A 22649-nucleotide genomic window follows, 5' to 3' on the forward strand; every position below is an offset into this window, starting at 1 on the left:
ATCTACCTCTGTGTGTATTATTTTATACGGATTGACATTATATGTATATATTACTTATCCTAAAACTGAAATAATAAAATTATTTAAAAAAGAAGAATCCACTGGCTGTGTAGTAGTTAACGACGTGAATCTCACGTCGACACACACGACACAAGGAGCTAGTGCCTCTAGAGCAACTATCAAACAGATACAGAGAGTCGCGCGACGTCTCGTTGCGTGCACGGCAACTCTCTTTGAGTGTAGTAACAATGGAAAGGAAGGTGCTCACACTCTTACAACACACAACACGACAGACACTACATTACTCCTACAAATTAGTGTAAGGTTTAAGTATTTTAAACAAAACTAAAATTTAAGTATTTAATACAAAACTAACGCACATAAACAAACACGTGTTGCATATACATAATGACTATACGAACTCCCATAATGGTGTGATGTGGGCTATTAACCCCTTATACGGCGACGGGGCCCTTATACGGGGACGACAAACCTACTTTTTAAAAAGATCGAATTTTTGACTTGTGTTTCTTTAGGCCGTCCGTAGACCGGCTATTGACGCTTAAAGTGTAAGTAAACAAATTATAAAGTAACTACTGAAGACGAGTTTCTTGTCCGTTTTCGGTCGAATAAACATTACGAACCGGTGGTCGCTTCATATTTAATTCACACGGTTAATCTTGGTGAGCGACGCGACGTTTCAAAAGTAACTCGAAAGAGTCCGCTTGAATAAAGTAGTCTTGGACAGTGATTTTTTTATTATTATTTTGTATTTAATATAGGAGTTAACTGTTAGCATAAAAATTATGTTTTTATATAACATTCTCAAAAAAGTTTATCTTTTTCTATATATCAAACTATATATGACCAATATTTCAATTAACTGTAACCTATATATATGTTCCGATAGAAAATAAAATAAATAAATAATCGCTGCAATATTCTTGGAAATTAAAAAGCAAGAACAGGCTGACAAAGCCTGTTCCCATAAATTGAAATACAAAAAAAATATTATCTTTATATATGGAATAATCATTCATATACCGATGTATGAAAACAGTGCGGAGCACACGCGATCGAAACAATGAACCTAACAGAGCCAATTGAGCATTTCACGCGTGTCACGTGACTGAGTATTCTCATTACACCCTCATCATTCATTCATTCATCATTCGCTTGCCCTTATCGCATTTATTTGGGGCCAGCGCAGTGTTTTTCTCTTCCATTCATGTCTATCTCTAGACATATCCTCGGTCACTTCCTTCTCGGTCGGCCTGATCTTCTTTTCATGGAGCCATATTCATACCTCACTCTTCTTGTAATATGATTATTGTGATCCAAGTAAGTGTTTATAGAGGATTACGATAATCGTAACTCGATACATTCATTTGTTTATTGTAAAACTCGATGCAGGGATTTTTACTGGTGGTAGGGCTATGTGCAAGCTCCCAGCGTTTTCAATTTTTAATGTCGTCCTTCGAAAAAGAAAAGAAAACTGTGGTCGTGAAAACCGTAAAAGATATACTCCTTCCGACACGACCCAAAGGTTCTCTCTCTCAAAGGACCAATTTGTGTTAGTGTAATGTGTTTGCAGCAGCAGTACTCGGTATTTTTGTGTTCCGGTTTGAAGGGTGAGTGATCCAGTGTAAATACAGGCACAAGGGACATAACATCTTAGTTCCCAAGGTTTGTGGCACATTGGCGAGGTAAGCGATGGTTAACATTTCTTACAATGCCAATGTCTACGGGCGTTGGTGACCACTTAACATCAGGTGGCCCATGCTCGTCCGCCTATCTATACTATAAAACAAAAAAAAAGCTTGTTGTTTATTGTAAAACTGGATAGAAATCCTTGGAGCTCGGTTCAAATTAGCGTATTTGTTCAGCAGATATGTGTGGTTAATCGTTTGTGAGTTACTACATTTTTATAAATGCGTGTCCAATCACGTTCCGGTTTTTTTTACTAAAGTTAAAACATGCATAACTAATAATAATGCTATATAAATATTGTATTATTACTTGATAATACTGTAATAATTTATTTAATTTTTATTTAAAAAAAACGGTACTTTTCATTAGATTAGGTTATGTGGTGTTTGATTTTATTATTATTTTAAGTAGCGGTTACAGTTTGTTGTAGATTTTAAAAGCTTTATTTTTCCTTTTTTTACACTAATTTATTGATAGTTATTAAGTTGCACTTTTATTATTTAATTTATAAGTTCTTACTTCGAAGGCAACAACTGGTCTGTTTCTCAACTGAAGTGTAATAAGGTGTTTACAGTATTTATTTTCAGCAAGTTGTGTTTGCTTTTAAATGATTTTGCATTACTCTGTACAAGTTTTAATTTTATATGATATGTTCTTTTAGTGTTTTCTAATGTAAAAATCAAACCAAAAAAAAGTATAATAAAATATTAGTTACCTAATAGACAAAAAATAATAAGGGTGTAATTTTATGTAAGCCGAGATGGCCCAGTGATTAGAATACATATATTTTATCTGAGGACTGCGGGTTCAAGCCGGGCAAGCACCTCTTAATTTGTATTTGTAAGTCATTTCGTGTTCGTGGATGAAGAAAAACAACGTGAGTAGACCTTCATTTGTCCGATGAAACCCTGCCAAACTGAATTGAAAAAGCGTTTTCGAATTAACCCCAAATCTTCTCATCAGTAGATGCCTAGCCCGACGGGGACATTGTTCAGGCTGGCATACTACTTTAGCTGTACTTAATGCATATAAACATATATAAAAGCATTAAATGTAACATACATTTATCCGTCAGTCTTATAACACTCATAAATGTAAAACCAGTAATAGTTTCCTGCTCTATACGGCTTCGTAATTGCTTGAAAAGTAAATGAATTCAAATGAAAATATTTCTATTTCGTAACAAGAACTATTTGTACACCATCGTGGGGTCGCAGTTCAAGAAATAGCTGCTCAGTCGCCAGCGTGTGAACAGTTCGTACATATAAGGTTTTTGTTCGTCTACTAATTTTTCCTACCCGCGGCCGGAGGGCGTTCACCTCTCGTGATATTTTAATCTCTTTACGTAACATCGGGTAAACATTTTTTGTTCTCAAATTGTTCGGCAACTTAACACTAATTACGTTTCTCATTTTTTCGGCTCTCAATAACTTTATTGACAATAATTTGAGTACTTTTTGCTACATTTTAGTTGAAAAGGCTTTTACATTTATTATATAATTACATTTCTATCTCAATCTATTATCGCAGTCACTAAATAAGTCAGCGTTTACATTTTCAATAGTATCATTCAAACTTTATACTTAATATTTTAAATTATTCATATAATCAGTCAGTTATTCATATAATATACAAGTTTTGGCGTTGAAACGGAAAATTTATAATGCCTTGAATACGGGATCATTTTTTATTCAAAATTTGCTTAAATTAAAAGAAGACAAATGAACTGTACCCTGTAGTAAATAGCTTATAACATATGTGCTCCTTGCAATAATCAGTTAAAACACGGGGATGTTTTCTAACATGGTTTTCAGGGGGTTGATTACAGCGCAGCCCTTCCAATTGCCTCTGTCGTTCAGGAAGTGTATAGTACGGATGCCAAGTCTCCGCATAATAGTTCCCTTGACGTGGAAAGGGGTGGGTCGACCGTGGAAGGGGGAGGGCAGTGTGGAGGACGAGGCGACGGTGTAATTTAGTTGCGGTGTGTCGTTGAGAATTAATGCGTCGTGTGACTCGTGAGGAATCGGCCGGTTGTCAGCGTGAGATATAACCAACTTAGCTCCGACGTTCAGCAGTTCTGTTCCGGCGACAGAATACATATTGTAATGAGATTGCGATGTATCGTCGCTGGAGGTACTCATGGAAGTGCAAACTAACGTCGAGTACGAAATAATATACAAAAGTAAATATTAACATGATTACGAGTTTACACGATCAATACCCATGTTGTTGGTGTAACGTAATATTCCATTCCAGATTTACATGCGAAATATTGTATAAATTAAGCCAATAATATACAACGCGTTGGTACTGACGCAGCAGCCCATGGTACTCATTAGCATAGCAATTCTACTAATTTTGCAGAATTCTTGTCGTAGTTGAATAACCGTAAATTTGTTCTGGTGTGAGAACTGTCAGTCTGTCTGCAAGAATGGTGAGCATAATAAGTGCAGCGCGGGCGGTCGGCGAGTCGGCCAATTACCGCATCAGCAATTCTCAGTCGGCAGCGATTGTCTTGCCGGCGGTGCAACCCCTCCTATGCCGTTTATATCGATCATATTGACAATGACAACCCTCGCGATACGAACGTCGAACGATACAGCGTGACTCGCTACGGGTCGACTTAACGGAATCCATTATTACATGGTATAGGACTGATTATATTGTCTGTGACAATGAGTATATTTTATTAAATTTTAATTAATCGATAACTTTAACGAATAGGTTTACGTGTTTTTTATAGAAATTTGATAAACAATCTGTTTGTATTCTGTCATATAACATCGTTAGAACATCGAAGGTAAAAGGAAATGAGAGTAATGTGTGTGACCGTCGACAATCTTGTTTGTTTATTCAACGCACGGTGCGTAGAAGTCAAGATCACATTCAAAGATAATTTTGTTTATATCACAAGTGTCCTTAATTTTAAATCAATTACTAATGACAACAATTTCAAAATAACAAATTTCGGTTTCTATACTTTAGAATCGATTGGTTTTGCTTAAACCCTTGGCAGAATTATATACAATGCCTCATTCAAATCGCCCCTATTAAAATGTTTTGTAAGTTTCGAAGGCATGTCTCGAACAAATAACATCAATTGTCGACGTCATGGTAAGCCACCGACACCCATAGACATTGGTACTAAAAAAATATTAATCGTCCCTTAATTAGCCGATGCGTCACGAACCTTAGGAACTAGGATGTTATGTGTATCGTAGAAAGCTCTTGCATTGTTAATAATTTAAATTTTCAATTAAAATGTGGTATTTAACCCCTGTTTGTGACATCTTCACATGCAAAACGGAAACGGTATAAGTTACTACGATTACCTAACATATTGTAATTTTCTAATCATATACGTGTTGTAATATATTGCTACATGATAGGCACAGTAGCGTACGAACATGAGATATAGCGAAAATAGAACCGTCCTTATCGAAGCACGCATAATATAATTATAAGCATAAATAATGTTTTAATAAGTATGACTGAAAGAATGCGATCTGACGTGTCTTTGAATACATTTGGCGTAATGTTTGTAGTCCGAAGAAACTTTGTCTTAAACGCGTTCGCTTTTAGGAGTTAAATGATAGCAACACTGCTCACCTGTGAGACGATACTGTTAGTGTTAATGATATAGAGATGTATAACTAGATCGCACTAATTAGATAACAACACAAGGTAAATATTATTTAATATTTTTAGTAACACTGTGGCCATGATTTAGCAATTATACATAAATAAAAGCTACAAATATAAAGCGTAACAACTTTGATAATATGACGTAATAAATGTAAATGAATTTATTTAGAATATCTGATGATCACCTCTAGTTCTTCTTCCGAAGAATGGTGATCGTATAGCTGGTCGGGCTCCGGCGCAACGAGCGGTCGCGGCGGAACAGGCGCGCAGGCGCATGCTTCACCGCCCATACCTAAAACAGAGAACATATTAAGGTTAAAAAATTAAATTTCGTTTAAAAAAAGCGACTTCATAAATTTGTCTGCATGTATGGTACGCTTAAACTGAAAAAATATATGGTTCCTATGTTAAATATGGGTATCTCCATAAGGACAAGCGGAAACTAGCGGATACCTTATGTGTGAAATTTTCATTAATATTTTTGTTGAATTTATATAAACAATATTCAATTCAATAAAAAAAGAATCATTAAAATCGGTCCACCGTTGGCGATGCTGGCGAGGTAAATAATCAGGCCAAATTTAAAACCTCCTACTTTTTAAAGAGTTTTAATAAGAATAAAATCAGATTAACAAATTCTCCAGGAAACTAAAATCAAGAGTTATTTACTCATTTGTTTTCACTTCGTCGATGTTCAGTGTTGATGATTCACTTATTATAAAATCACTTCGTGTATTTTATGGCAATTCGCACTATTGTACTGCGTTTGTCACATTAGTTATCTTGCGGGCCGGCAAGGCGGTGACGGCTAGTACAGAACATTCTTCCCGACTGTACTGGCCGTCGTCGCGTTTGGACTCTACTACCACTTACCATCAGGTGGAGTAGAGTCATTTGCCATCCCGGACATATAAAAAAAAAATAGTCGGAGTGTTAAACACTGATTCCCCAATCCTCGATTAAGCATAACAGACAACTTATCTACAACGAACCTACCGCTTATACAGGCCATACAGGCCAGTTACCCCACAGAATTCACATCCTAAGGGTTTTATACTAACATAAAAGGCGTACGATTGCACGCGGTCTAAGTTGCCCAACGTCTGTGACCCAAAAACGCATGACAATGTAAGAAAAGTATGAAATTAGCAATGCAGTGTACTAGCCAGGAATAGGGGAGTGGGTGGGAGAGGGGTCTTGGGGGTGGAGGGGGTGGACTTGAACTTGTGTCGGCTGGAGTCTGCAGACTACACGGCGCGGCGCGCGGCGCTCCAACACCTTGCTAACCGACATCCCGCCATGACGCAACGTATAACTTGCGATAAAATGAGCGCTTAAAGCTAAATATGAAGAAAACTACTGAAATTGGCTTTACTGTAGAAACGAACTATAACAAGGCGCAAGGAAACCATTCAACATACAAAGCGGTAATCGTTTTTTTTTTTTTTATAGAATAAGTAAGCGGACGAGCATAAGGGCCGGGCCACCTGATGATAAGTGATTACCAACGCCCATATACATTGGCATTGTAAGAAATATTAACCATCGCTTACATCGCCAATGCACCACCAACCTTCGGAACTAAGATGTTATGTCCCTCTGAATGGGCTCTGAGTAACAGTAAGTAAGTGTATTGTATATCCAATGGAAACTGTAGTAAAGATAAAAAAAAACCTCAGATACTTAGAACCTTAGATTACATATTCCATGCGACTTACTAACAGCTTTTATTTTATGCACTATAAACAGTTCATGTTAATATGGCTTTATTTAAAACAGGTTTTTATTAAAGAATACGATATATCAGTTTAATTTTACGTCCAAATCTGATACAACTTCGCCAATATTCAAAACGAATACATACCTAATGAATTTAAATTAAAAAAATATTTAATTTTTAATATAATATATTAAAAATTATTTACTATTTTTGTATTCCTATTTTGGCTTTAATGACTAGTAAAATAATATGCAATGTAATGAATTTATTTGTTTTTATCTTTATTCCTCCGAGCATTCCAGGAGGCTAGGTAGGATAATGTGCAATCATGTGATAAATTTAAAGGCAAATTCGATTCAGTGACTTCAGCTAAATGCGCAGTCAGAGACAATATTTTTTTTTGTAAGCACTCATCATCAGTATCGATGGTTATCGATTTTGGATATGTTTGGATATCTTATCCGAAAATAATCACGAATAAATTGTAGTACGTGAGGTTCAGTTCTAAATAATGTAAAGCGAAACATTTAAATATAAATCTCAAAACGTAAAATTTCATATTACATTAACGAATAAAATGCAACCTTTTAAATTATCACATTATCTTAATTCGAGTGAATTTATGAAATGCCGGCTCGGGACCTTAATTTTTAAAAAGCAGGTCAACTTAAATTTAAAGGGTTCTATGATAGCGAGCGAACCTTTTAATTCCGCGCAGTTACTAAGTGAGATTATCATTATTGCGAAAATTCCCTTCTTGGCACGAAATTCTATTTTAAAACGGTCGTGATTCAAAAGGTTGAAAAGTTTTTAGGTAGCGCTAAGAACACCATCCATCGTGAACGTAATAAAGATAAGTAATTGACTTTCAGACTACAAACATTTCGTGATATATTTAAACGGCGCTGGGCGAAGGCTCCGCGAGACAGCATAAGGGCTTGTCAATTACACGCGTGTCATGTTACCATACACATGTAACAAAAGGTGCACGAAATAAACGAATTAATAATATTTACGAGTATTAAATATGTTTTGATTCCCAAAATTCTTGTGATCTGTATTATCCTTTATGTTTTAACTTAATTGGACAAATATTAAGCAAGGGCCGAGATGGCCCATTGGTTAGAAAATGTGATTTTTCACCACTAAATTTTCATTTGCATTTATTGGCTGGTACTTTATATTTACTTTAAGCTAGTATGATTCTCTAAGAAAACTTAGAGAATCATACTAGCAATAAGTTTTCTTAGAGAATCATACTAGCAACAACACGCTTGAACTGCAAGGTGAACTAAAAATTAAACAAAATAGTTAATTACAGATAATAGCGAATATTTGTACACGATATAATAAATTGTTTTTAAATCAGTTTGAAATGAGAATGAAGTTATAAAAAAAAATGTAAATAAGGTGCTTTCTAGAACATTTTAGGTGAATATGTCGAATCACTACTCTACCTCGAAATCCCCCACGGCCCACCATAATATTGCATTGGTTACTATTTTTTAGTGATGGAGAATGATAGTGAAAAATTAAGAACCATTTTAAGTTGGAGCCATGATTCGACACATAATTGTGATTATCCATTTTTATAATAACTCGACATTTACAAATAAGTAAAAATTATATATTTATAACAAGCGGCCCACGCTTCATCCACAGTAGAGGGAAAATAACTTATAAGATTGCGTTACATAAATGCAGGTCAAGCTAAAATAAACGAGTTACCCTCCGATATTAAGGGTATATTTAAATAGGCTATAAACATTATGTGGAATATTGTAACGTTAAGTATATAAATAATTTTGTCAGGAAAGGTTATATCGAACGTCTCCTCGGTAAAAGTAGCCACGACACGCCGACGAAACGAGGGACTTCGTGAAACAAATTAAAGGTACGGGAACGAACCGCAGTTCGCTAATCGGAAGTTAAAAATAACTTAAAAATCGTTAGCCTGAGATAATTTCCATCGCGGTGAGCGAATATATAAGTGTCCACTTTTATATCTCAAAGAAACCTCATGATGCAATCTACAGCACAGACGATGTTACTTCAAAAACTGTATTGTAAAATAAAACGTACTTGGGACGAATATTATTGATCTCATTCGTGTCCTTGAGCGATGTAGGATCGCTCTCAATTACATAAATATCGCAACGTAATCCACGCAATCAATGAGGGATCCCAGCCTCCACAAAAACCGGCCACTATCGGCCTGAATATTGAATCAGCGCGCACTAAAGCTGTAATAAATCACTTCACTCAATGCCCTCCGTTTCTGACGCTACATTATTCTGTCCTGGCTTTTCGCTTTCTATTGTTTTCAGTGGTCTTATTTGTTTGCTCATTGGACGATTCAATATACTACCTATCTATCATTCAAAATGAGCACTTTAATTATTTTACGATGACGTCGACCTTTAAATTTAATTAATCTATACAAATGAATGTGCCCGTGATATCAAAATAACTGCCACTTTTAAAGTAAATGTGGCTATTTGTTAGGTGTTTTTAAAATTTCTGTCTGTCTGTTTGTCCGGGCTAATCTTTGAGACGACTAAAAATTACAAATTGAAATAACAATTATTATAAGAAGTATTTCAGGGTTCCGTTTAGTCTTTATTTCATCAAAATCGGTTGAGTCTTATCAAAAGTTATAAAAAGGTACGTATTTTTGTTGTTAAATATATGATGCGGCCATTAGCCCAGAGATGCCGTGTGCTAAATAAGTCAACTTCTGATCACGGTGTACACATTTTCTGGAGTTGATATGACCGTCTGCCATATACAATGGCATTCTGTAGTCTGATTGTTTTGAGTTTTTTCATTAATTTTAATGTTATATTTATTATATTAAATACGTTATGGTTTGGAGGTTGCAATGATCACTTTAGTTGTTGCTTTGTCTATTAATCTTAAGTTAATATTTTTGTTTTGAATTTTATAGATTATTACTTTTTATTCTTAAGGTGACCTATTCCTTAGTTTGTATGGTTTAATAATGTTTGTATTAAATTTTTTAGTTTTAACTTAATTTATAGTTTTATTGGATTATAAGAGGTTGTATTTTTTTTACTTGCTACTTTACCCATGGGCAACTATGTGTAGCATGATCACGTGTAAGTCATGTCAATGATATTGTTTTCTTAGAAAATCGAAATACTACACCTAATATAGTATATAAGGAGGCATTACAATAATTCAGTATTTATCTTTAATTACTAAAATAATAATAATCGCACTAATATCATTATCACAGCTAAAGTAACATATTTTGGCTTTTTGATCTTGTTTAACTGGATTTTCAATTATGGCGCGGGCGAAGCCGCGGGCCAAGCGCTAGTCATCAATACATCAAATTATTTTATTGATTATGAAGATAAACAGGTTTGGTTATAAAAATGTGCGTTTCGGTAACTTTTAGTAAAGAACATCGAAGTTTCACCGACTCGTCAAAAGAGAAAAAGTTAGACCGACTGGTCTTTAGATAGAATCTAAATCTAAAAATTGTATCATAGAACTAGATTAAAACAGGAAAGCACAAAACCAACTCGACTGCGAGTGAAACCGGGCTGAACGAGAGAGCTACATTACAAATATGTCTATATTTGGATCGCACGGTAGTCTGCTCGTATAGTACCTTCCTATAGGATTCATATTTCAACGGCGAACATTGCATTTAGTATACCCGTAGGACCAAACAAAAAGTGAATTGAAATCCAAGTGTCAAATTAGACCCAGACAAGAAGTTTTTAAAGATATATCGAAAGCCAAAGTATGTCCCATAACAGTGTTCCTTGTGAATAATTGAAAGGCCTGTATTCTCGCTTGACGCACTGATCGCCCTCAGATCTTATCTCGTGGCTACAAATGTCGGAAGCCGAAATACTCTTTATTTGAACGGTATAAGGGTGTTTATGGTGTGGAAGTATTTCAGTGGGTGTTATCGTGGTGCAGCTGAGATCGAGATTCATTGCGTCGTTGACGGGAGCGAGTCACGAAACGTCGAACCAACGTGCGGTGGCAATGCGTCTGCGGTTTCGCGGACATGTTTATGGACCTTTACGTGGGTTTCCGGTCTCTTGTGTTTGCTTGCAATGATTTAATGTTATTAAAGCGTCTGCGGCATATCTGGTTATTTGATTTTATAAGTAATACTTTTCAACTTTGTTGCGACAAAAAATCAACCAATCTGAATTGCCTGCCTAACGAGAACGAGATGAAGGCTATGAGAAACATTTACATAATATGAGTAACTAAAGTTAAATCAATCAGATTACTATTCTCATAAATATTTAAATATTAGGTGCCTATCTTATTTGCATTACTCGTATCCGGTGCGACCTAATACATATGTACATATTGTGTGAGGCACTTTATTTGTATAATTGAAAATGATTGTTTATGATTGCGGGGGTAATTTGCATGGAAGTAATATTTCTTTAATCTATTATTTTTGTCATAAAGACATATCATAATTTTGCTTTGTTGTACGCATGCAGAATAGAAAAAAAAGAATTTAGAATATTAATGACAAGGTCGTATTTAATCAATACTTTGTCGCCCCCCGTGTAGGTAGAGATCGAAACCGACAGAATTTAACAAAGTTGCACGAATGACATGATTGATAATTATGATACAAGTCCATACAAGTCACGAAGATTCGCGCACTTGTATGGTGCCGCCTAACATTGAACCATTCCAAAATCGGTTGAGATTCATTGGGTTTGTGTATATTTTTGGATAGAGAAGCACAGGCTGGTTAGGGGGATGGGTCATAGTAATAAAATTGTGAAACGGTAACAATTGAAATATTTATGGTCTATGCTAGTCCAACATACACAAAGCTGGGTGGGCACCGCAATGCAAATGTGGGCACAGCGTCGACTTGACTGCTCGACGTGACCGGGCGCGAGGGGGGGCGCGAGGGGGGGAGCGGCGGCAGTGCGTGGGCCGAGTGCCGAGTGCCACACACACAGACAACGCACTCTGAACAGTAACACACCCAATCCATTCGAACTCAAGGTCAGCGGCCGAGCTCTCGTCCTGACTGCCGTGAAAACCTCTCGTCTTCGTAATACACAGCTTCCCTTATGTTTTTTATCAAAACAATATAGCGCGTCCGTGTTTTTGTATCTTAATTTTTAGGTTCGACTTCTCTGTGAATGAGACACTAAGCATTTGTATTATATATTTAACTTGCGCTTCATACGTGGGAATTATTATATAATTCTATTTTTACAAAGGTATAAAGAAATTGTTGCTCTTTAACTTTGAAATTCGAGCTAGTTATTTCAAAGACAACGAACGATGTTAGGATGAAAACAAATGGCTACCATGGCGCGGTACTGTGTTCTTGTTACAGGTGAATATAATTTTTTCATATTATCCATAAATTATAATTGCTATAAGCCCGTATTACACCCGAACGAAGGCGAGCCACACGGTAGTGGTTTGTGAAGAAATAACTAGTTGAAATACGATAAAAAATGATCGCTCCATCTGGCGCACTTTTGAGATTTATGAGGCGAGACATAGCAAAGTTCATAATCGAAATAGCACCAGCGATGCAGCGCTCGGAATGGTACCGGGAGCTATGTTCATAATTGCCAATAAGCATGCCAACGGTTATAATTTCATTACTGCCGGTACAAGTTTCTCTTCAAGCAAGTTTTCAAGGTTACCGCAGATGTAGACCACAGTTTAACCATCATCCACGTACAGGTACATTTATCTATAAATGCGAATATATTAACGATACATAGGGCTGCGGCGACATCACTATAGACACACAGACTGAAAACACCATCATATCGTAAGTACGACTAGTGCGTGTTCTGTTCGCCGAGAGCCTCACGAACACCACGGAAGGATTTAATGACTTTAATATGGTAGTTAGTTTTCGTAGACCGAGGTCTTGTGAAATCAAAACTTTGATCAGTCTGTTTAAAAACTGTACTACGTTGCGAGTTGATTTCATGAATCGGTTATTCGACGCTCCTCAATAGACAGTTCTTGATATATGAGTAGTATTACCACTTGGTTTATTGGTATTTAATATATTGTTTATCTGTAAAATTGATTTATTTCGAATTTGATTTCGTCTACATATTACAAGATACTGTAAAGAAACCGTCCCTTCGTATGAAAGTAAATGTTTTTTCAAGTGGTAAAGAGATTGAATTAGAATATTGATAATGACAAATTAAAATAAAAAGGGCCTCAGACGTATTCAATCGTGCGCTTAATTGATCGCTTGAAAACTATTCTCATAATAAATAAGCGTCGGACTGCAGAAAATAGTAGTAGTAGTCGATAACCCTGTATGCAAAATGTAAACCAGCCAACGGGTGTCAGTACGTGGTCGCTGTTGGAATTCAAAGCACTACATGAATTGCAAGCGCTGCGGCATAAGCGGTGATCTTAGAGGTCATATTGCGATAATATTTCCCATTGCGTACTCTGCAGTAACTGTGTCACACTTCGAATCAATTTTAGATTACATTCAGAGGATCGATCGATGGCTCATTTACAGATTAAGTACCAAATAAAGGGAGTATTCAGTTATCGTCATCGTTATTTATATTTAAACCGGTTTGCTGCGCGAAATTGATAAAAAACATTTGCGATCAATGAGCTATAACACATAAATATAGCTTGAAGCGAATGCTTTTATTTACGTTACTTTTATAACGTTTAACTTACTTAGTCACTTGAAGAATGCAAATAGCTAACACAGGAACCTTGTTCGTTTTGTTCTGTGTCTGTTTGCGTCATTTAGACACGAGAAATCTAGTTTTCATATCTTTTAATTTTAGTCAAAGCTCTCGAACGTAGCAACACTACGAGCAGATATTTGATTTAATGCGATATCAACTGCAAGTAATTATTGTTATTACCTTCTCTCATTATTATTTTAAGTCGATACTCACAAATACCTCTCTTTGCGATTTTGTCAAAATCAAACTTCAACTTTGTGTTAATAAGTATAAAATAAATATTTGCATGACGTAACGTTTCGTCCCTCTAATGATTTTTATATTGAACAGATTCTGAGATTCGAGCCACGACGATATATACAATTTTTAATTCTCACCTAGACTCCTAAGGTCTACTTTAGGTATAGGCGCGCAGACAGGACTGCTGGGTGGCTGCGTTCGCCCAAGATACAATTAATTAATTTTATATAAATTTCACTTCAGTGAGCGTTAATAATTGTTTTAATAACAGTTGTATTACCTTATGTTATATAAGGTAATGCAACTGTTATATAATATAATAAAACTATTTTACTACATCTATTATTTGTTTAAATAAGATAAACAAGCACGTAGTTCGTATTTCATTTGAGAAAAACAGAACTTCTACATTCTGAACCGATGATGATAGATTTACGTTCTTCTAGTAACATTCGAAGTTTTTAGATACGCCTACTCGAGTAGTGTGTATATTTTGAAGTTATATAATATCTTCTATAATAATAATAATGTCTTCCAGACCGATTTCGGCCACGGCGGCCAACCTGAAGAGAGATTAGCCAACTGCACAGGACATATTAATGCACAAGTGTGTGCGCAAATACAAGCGCACTCTCTATTCCCAAACTCTCATAATCCAATGGGACTGCAATCCGACAGACTCCAGGCTGCTACTGATAATTTTCTGATAGAAAAATTCAATAACTTTTTATCGGCCCAACCTGGGAATTAAATCCATGACCTCCTGTCTGGTCAAAGTTCTTTTACTATAATAATACTCTTAATGTCGTGGTTATTATATACATACACGTTTATAGAATGTATAAAAACGGAATCTAAGTTACCTTTCGAATATAGTCGTTATTAATACACGCTAATGGATTTTTCCCGGTTTTCACGTCTTAATACTATCCGATATCTTATAAAATTGTTTGCTGACACAACAATAAGCGTCGATAATTAAAAACCTGCTTTGGAGATTGTACGGCTGCCGCGTTCAAGCGCATTGCCGCTGTTGGAGAGGTGTTATAAACTGACGCTGTTTGCGCATGAAGGCCCGAGTACACCAAGAACTATACGAGTAAGGAGATCATACCACCAAACGTACATACGTCCTTTTTATGGCACTTAGTCATAAAAGTTTTTGAAATGTTTGTTTTGAGCCTGTTTCTCTTCTACAGTCTCTTTAACCTAGCGATCATTGTTAATATAATGTTTATGGATAATTTTTTCTCGTCATGAGCAGCTCATTTTCATACGTACGATAATAAGCGAGTGCCGGTAGACTGGTGGGCGCATGTATAATTGCGGCATAACGTTGAGCTCGCCTTGGCTTCGGCTGAGCAAGGCCAAGGTCGTTCAAGCGTACCACGCCCCCCGTCCCCGCTCCCGCACCGCACACCTCACGCGCCCCGTACTGCATGCGCACGCGATTTTTTGCGCAGTGATGTAATCAGAAATTCGGCGCGCGCACAACATGGCCGCCTGCCGTCACGCACAGATGAATAAATATTTTTTACCATTTTCTTGTATTCTAACATTCTGATTATAAAAAAAAAACAGGCTGTCATAGGGACTTCCGATAGAAGTGAAAACTTGAAACTGGTAAATATATTTGTCCAATTTTCACTTCTATAGACACTTCAAGTAATAATTCTATCCATTTTTAATATATAGCATTTTATTCATCTAGTAAAAGTATGTTGAAAACTCGGTTGTTATTACAAAATGTTATTACAGCCTAATTTAAATAAGTAATAGTTACAATACACTTAAATTATTTGTACGTACTGTTATTATTTACATAAATTTCAATCATTATTACCTTCATAAATTTTCAGAATACTTAAATTATTTGATTTGATTTTATTATATTAACATTAGCTTGTCGGTGACGCGAAGCCACGAGTCCTATACCTTACGATAAACCAGCGCAAAGCACCAAAAGAAGTTTTCACTTCAAAAATATGTACAACCGTACACATTAGAGATATTATAGATTCTGAGAATCAGTTTAATTATGAACCCACTACCGTCACCAAGTTACTAAAAACAATGAAATAACAATTAATAACTGCAATAAAATATAAACAATATGTTAGGAAATTGTGACACAAGCTGTCACATACAACGATTATTTCGGTGTCTCTGTCGTCAAAATACTTATTACTGGATTTTTCTATTAAAAAGTCGCTATCAGTTAACTTTATGTATTATTTGTTACTATAAAGAACGTTTTGTTCCGTTGTGCTCGAGGTGAGTGTTTAAGCTAATATTTTGCATTGTGAGTACAAAGAGAGGAATCGGTTCGGTGCCTAGATCCAAAGCGAGCCAGCGACCGCGTCACCGCAGTCGGGACTCGAAGCTCGGCCGCAGACCGCAGCCGGCCACTTCCCAAGCGAACATTACACGAACAATTAAATTGGAATGTCGCTCGACATACGAGTTACAACTACAACGATGTATATTATTTGCCGATAGCGTTATTACTCAACCCGTAATGACATTCCTTTTTTGTTACGAATGTAAAAATGCCGTCGATGACTTTATTTGGAGCTGTATGGTCAATTATTTCAACATCTGATCATCGTTATAAAATCTGTAACCGTTTGGCGACGCGATATGCCCAGCTACTATTTCTGTATGAATGGCACCACTACAAGCATCCGCGTACACACGACGGCCACACATCCTGGACGTCGTGCCAAAAAATCCCGTAGAGGTATCCGCCGGTGCCAACAAGATTATGTTTTTGTAGAACTTTAACGTGAACATCAAACGTACGAATTTAATACTGAGATTATGTTCGAAAAACTTGAATGTAATTTACATTTAGTAAATAAATTATTTGGATTTGTAAGCCTAACGATTTATTTTAACGCACTTGGGTATAAAACGAATGGCTACGTGCAAAGGAAATGAGTGCAATTGGAATGCTAAACTAACATCAAGGAAGCAGCTTAGTATCTTAGATTTACGTCTCGAACAAAAACGTTTCGACAAACAGATGTGCCTTAAACGATATCCACGCCCACATGGCTCCCACGCGGCCGTACTGCGTGCACATCTACGCTACTCTATGTAGTGCCTGTAGTAGCCAGCTAGCCAACTTTCCAACTGGCCAACTTGCCAAACGGCCAACTTGCCAAACGGCCAACGATCGTCGAACGCTGCCAAAAACAACAATTGGAATATCGGGGACAGAATTATCTTCTTAATGTTTAAGATGGGAAATCTTGAGAATATGTTGCAACGACGAGTACGAGCACGTACGAATCATCTTGCAAGTCACGCTATAAAACACTAAATGTTTTCGTTTTAATGAGTTTCTCAGTGAAAAAACTAAACTTACTGATGTCGGTGACGTCATTCCATTTCATGATGACGTCAGCACAGTATTCACCTGAAAGCAAAAAGATTTGATAAAGTGCATATCCAGGAGAATTTAAAATTAATGTCATTTTTATTTACGTTACTTGTAATTAGATTATTAGAATGATGATGATGTCTGAATATAAATAAAATAAAATATTAATGATTACTGGCCGTTTTCTAAGGCGACTGTGATTAGTCACCTGCGCAGGGCAAAAGTATGTTCGCAAACAATCTATTCCTTTACTCTTATAATCCGATGGGACGACGATACGACAGCGGAGAAAGTTCAGGCGCAGGACCAACTGTTTTACGCACTTTCCGAAGTACGGGGGGAGGGAGAGAATGAGTGTAAACACTACCAACTTCTAAGCTACAGGCAGCTACTGAGAATTTCTTAATAGACGAACCAATGTACCCGGAATCTCGGCAGCACAAACTAGCACTAGACCAATGAAGCAGTTTAAATATCGAATGATACATTATCGGTTACAGAGAGATTGGAGACGGCGACTTGGGGCAATTTCCATTCTCTTATCTACATTATCTGTAATACCTAAAAGCTTCATTCGTCGACGAATAACATAAAAATTCTACATAATAAAAGAGTAAAGTTCAATACTTGCTTATATATTTAAGGGAAATAAAATTGAATATCAGCAAATTTTAATGTAACTATATTCGTAAGTATCAATGTTCAGCGACCATACAATGTTCTATACGCACTTTCAAAAACTATTTTTTACATCTTCAATACTGTAATCACAAGTATCAAACCTTAAACGTAAATTTGAATTGTTCCTAAACTACTATGTTATTTGTTTTAGATAACAAATATAATAATCGAACTAAATGAACAAATTTTACTCTCTGGTATTATCTCGCGATAGCGATAATAGTATTTGTAATTCAATATTTTTATATCTCTATAAATAATATTCTATATACGAGTTCAATTTGATAAATTATTTTTGCGTTACAGAGTTTGCGGAAGGTTAGGGTACAAAACTACCACAGGCTATGACGCAGTAACCATTAATATCAACCATTATGGCGAACTGTACGAACCGACGTGTATATTTGTATAAAATATTAATAGGATAAATGTCAACTGTATTCGCAGTAAATCAAATCGAGTCGCTGTAATAACACAATCGATTGCTAAAGGTTTGTGAACAGAGTATCAGCAATAACTTGGTCGGAAATAGTGCTTATCTAGCGCTAACTTTGATCACACTAATTTTACTATTATGTCGATTATTTAAAAAAAGTGGTCAATTCGATATAGTTTTATTAGTTTAGGGTAATCTAATCGTTAGATAAAATAAAAACTAAACTAATTTGACCAAAATTGGTGTTATCTTCGTCACTTACAGCTACGGTTACGGTACAGCTGATTAACATTCTATTGGAAGTTTTGAACTAGATAAATTTACATCGCTTGTGAAGCGAATTAAGCGCTCAATTTTCTGAAGTATGTCTGAAATGTACTTCATTATAATAATCATGAAAAAACTCGATTCCCATTATATATCAAGTTAAACAATAACGAAAGAAATTTTAAAACAGGCCGGAATCGAGACGTAAAATCTTTTCTATAACACGGGTCTTCCATTACGATATTAACACATAATGTAGTTCTCGTGAGAGTCTGAATATTGACAATGGCTCCTTTAATCGTAATGAGATGATGAAAATAATTGGAACTGAAAAAGTGTTATACGTTGAATGCAGTGGTCGGTATGTTAACTGTCGATGCACACGCAAATACACGACGCCCTCACACAACACAAAGCCCCACCCTGCCCGTCCACCCCCTACACAGCCCTTCACGCAGCGGCCGTGATGACTTCAATTAAGCATAGCACCGCGACTCTCAATACCTTTAAAAAATATTTTCGACGTGACCCACATACGTACGGCTATTCGTCATCTTGCTGATAACTTAATAAATATTAAGGAAGTGTTCTTCAACGAGCGTGATACACGAATGACACGTTGAAACATCGCGCACTTTATTAAATGTAGTTACTAGAGATTAGGCGATGTGAAAGGTGGCAATAACGACGCAGTAAATAAGGTTGAGGCGAGAAGAGGCGATACGGGCGTCGGCCTAGTTTCTACTGAATGAATTATTCTAATTGGCACGGGAGAGAGGAAAGGGGGGCGAGGCGGCCCTCTGGTTGAGACTTCTGTTTAGTTGGTTGTTGACTCATATCAAATCGATGATAAATAATAAGGTCACTTAATATTTTCTCAATAAAATTGTCCAAAGTTCATTCAAATCCTACGGCAGCTCCTGTCGTCTGATAACGAAAGACCAACAAAAACTTTGAGAAAAATACTGTTTCCTGATATTGTATCACAAATGAAACTTTATATTATTATTAATATAAAAATATTAACGATTTTAAAAATAATTTATAATATACAATCTCTCTTATGGAGAGTATAGGTTACAGATACGGATAATGAAATTATAATACGAGAATAATAAATAATGAAGGTGTTTGTGTTTGTTCGTGTCGTGGTCGCAACGTGTCAACCATCTCGCTATCGTCGCGATTGTATTGTTACCGCTCCATGAACTATAACAGTTTCAATTCAAAGGTTGTTGCCATCTGCTCTCGCTGCGTTCAGCTTGCGACGGGCGAGGGCGACGACGACGGCCGACGGCCGACGTGCGATACCGTATTTGAATGTTTTAACTTGTTTGGAAATCAACGTCGAAAAGAATTATTTAATTTTATATTTCAGGGAAAAAACAATACAATATTATACATATATATAGTTTAGAAAATTATTTAAAACACAACCCAGCCTGTTTCTACATTAACTACCTGTATATTTATTACATCGACGGAGTACACGACACGCAAATAATCAATTAATTAAAAAAATTTAGTAGAAGCTATATAAATAAATATATTACAAACAAAGCACTTAATATGATTATCAATTTTAGTGCCTAGAATTTTAGTGCACATTTTAGTGCCTAGAATTAGAACCTTACAGTTTCTTTTAACTTTTTTTAAAAATAATAAATATTTATAAATATATTTTTTGTAATTTTTATTCAAAGTAAATATTAGGACTGTAATTATTTAATTTTGTCAAATATGCATGTACGGATGAATTAATAAAAATAAAATATCTAAAAAAATTGTAATTGCCGATTTTTAGATAGGCGAGACAAGTTTAAGAGTGCACAGCGGAAGTTCGATTTTGATAATTCTATTAGATTTCGAGAGCAGTAGGGAGTGAGCCGGCACCGTGCGGGCGTCAGCGGCGCGAGGGGGGCGACGTGCGGTAACCTTCGCGACCCGCTTTCGGCGAGGGTGAACGCCCGCGCTCCTCGCCCTAGCATAGACTAGCTCTGAGCTATGGCCTATGCCTAGCTCATGAGCTACCGCTGGCCTCGCGTAATCATCTTGAACTGACGTTGCTCTGTTTATGTTTATGTCAGATTGTTTTAAATATACAATATGCGAAGAGAATAGTCATCGGATGTAGCATCATTGTCGATAAATTGACAAACTGAAGCTACTACACGCAACTAAATATAAACTTGAGAGTCGGTGCAGATAATACTTTACTTCCTGACTGACGCTACCAACGCTAAACTACATTCTAAGAGCTCGAGACGGTTGTTCAGCAGTTCATTATAATTAATTTTATATATAATACGGGATAAAAAAATACAATTTGAAGCTTTGCTAACGAACTGACATTAAATTTATCAAAAATATTAGTGTTTAAATTATTTTTTGTTATTTATAAACATAAAGGTAAGAGGTTTTAAAGAATGAAAGTTTTTGGTACAAAAGAACCATGACTTTACAATAAAGATACCGTTAGCTAATCATCTTGTTCGTGTTTTAGTTTTAAAGAACTGCGTAACGTTCATATTGTAATACTTCACAAGACGAGGAGAAGGCATACCTAAATATCTAAAGTCGTACATGAAGAGCGGCGTCACGACGCGGCCGACGCGACCGACGCGGCCGACGCGGCAGTCCGCGGAGCGACAACAACTTATCGAAACATGCAAATCGATCGAGAATTCGAGATAAATCATATTCCCCGGGGGACTCTAAACGCGTGCTGTAGCTATCGTGATGCAATTTAAACTATTGGAGGTAAGTCGTGACAGAGAAATTGTCGACAATCTCCCCGGGGATATCGCAGCGAATATGTCGTGGCATTCGATTGTCTCCGTTTTCAATTCAATCGTTCTTGACACATGTTGCAATCCGCAGCGACGAAATTGTACTATAGTGAGAAACATGTTCATTTAAAAAGTTTACAGTTTAAAAACTCTGTACACTATAAAAGTAAGATAAATGTGGAATTCCCAGCCTCTAGAAATTCGTCAAGCTGAATCCTTACATATTTTTAAGTGGGTTGCATAATTATTATCTATCAATATAACTATAGCATGTTGTATTATTATATGTATATGGTTATTTATCTCTTATATAAGTTTATATGTATGTTTGTATAAGTGTATGTGTGTATATATACAAGAGTATGTATGTTGGTATATTACATTTTTGTATTAAGTTTATAAGCATTCATTAAATTTTCGGTATAAATTGTTCGCACACTACTCCTGATCAATGATCTAAAAACTACAAAAAAAATATTTAAAAAAAACATAAATATTTATCTTTACAGAGATTGCCTGGAAGAGATCACTGTAAGTATTAGATAAAGGCCGCCTTTGCATACTATATATACTACTTAATCTTTTATATGTTTGTAAATTGTGTGATATAAATAAATAAGATAAAAAAGTTCTGTTCTAGTATATACCAAATTTCCACAATACGTATACATAAATTTATAGTAAAAATTAACTAACCAAAGCCTAAAAATTTTGAAATCGATGAAGTCTGCCATTACACACATTACACAGTTCATTAAAATTAATGTTAAGCTTAAATATTTAAAGAAAACAAGACAGTTGTTTTTTTTAAGTATCAGACTTGTCTATTTCTGCAAGTTTCTTCCATTTATTAATCTATATAGTCATTCAAATTCACATCAACACAAGAAACTAGATTGAATTCATAATCCAATCGCCAAATATTTAATAATTTTCAAATGTCAATTGCGTCCGTCGCGCGCAAGCGTCAATTCAAATTACTCGTCTCGGCGTGTCAGGTATCCAGCAATAATTTTGACAAGTTTAAATTGAAATCTCAATAATATCGTAGTTTTAA

At 35.9% G+C, this 22649-nt stretch overlaps 1 protein-coding gene across 10 annotated transcripts in view; it reads right to left on the reverse strand.

Annotated features, from left to right (window-relative positions):
• The window catches only part of LOC126771484 (uncharacterized), a 45080-nt gene that overhangs the window by 10939 nt on the left and 11492 nt on the right, over window positions 1-22649 (reverse strand). For 8 of the 10 annotated variants that reach the window (XR_007669537.1, XR_007669535.1, XR_007669534.1 and 5 more), the window contains 2 exons: window positions 17405-17455; window positions 5541-5647 (listed from right to left, as the gene is read on the reverse strand). Coding sequence is in view for 2 of the 10 variants with exons in the window: in XM_050491382.1 (XP_050347339.1) it covers window positions 5541-5647; window positions 17405-17455 (158 nt within the window). In the remaining 8 variants the exon portion in view is untranslated. The remainder of the gene's footprint in view (window positions 1-5540; window positions 5648-17404; window positions 17456-22649) is intronic. The other 2 variants (XR_007669540.1, XR_007669536.1) reach the window with 1 other exon arrangement.

Source organism: Nymphalis io, chromosome 10 (genome assembly GCF_905147045.1).
Source record: "Nymphalis io chromosome 10, ilAglIoxx1.1, whole genome shotgun sequence".
NCBI classification, from domain to species: Eukaryota; Metazoa; Arthropoda; class Insecta; order Lepidoptera; family Nymphalidae; genus Nymphalis; species Nymphalis io.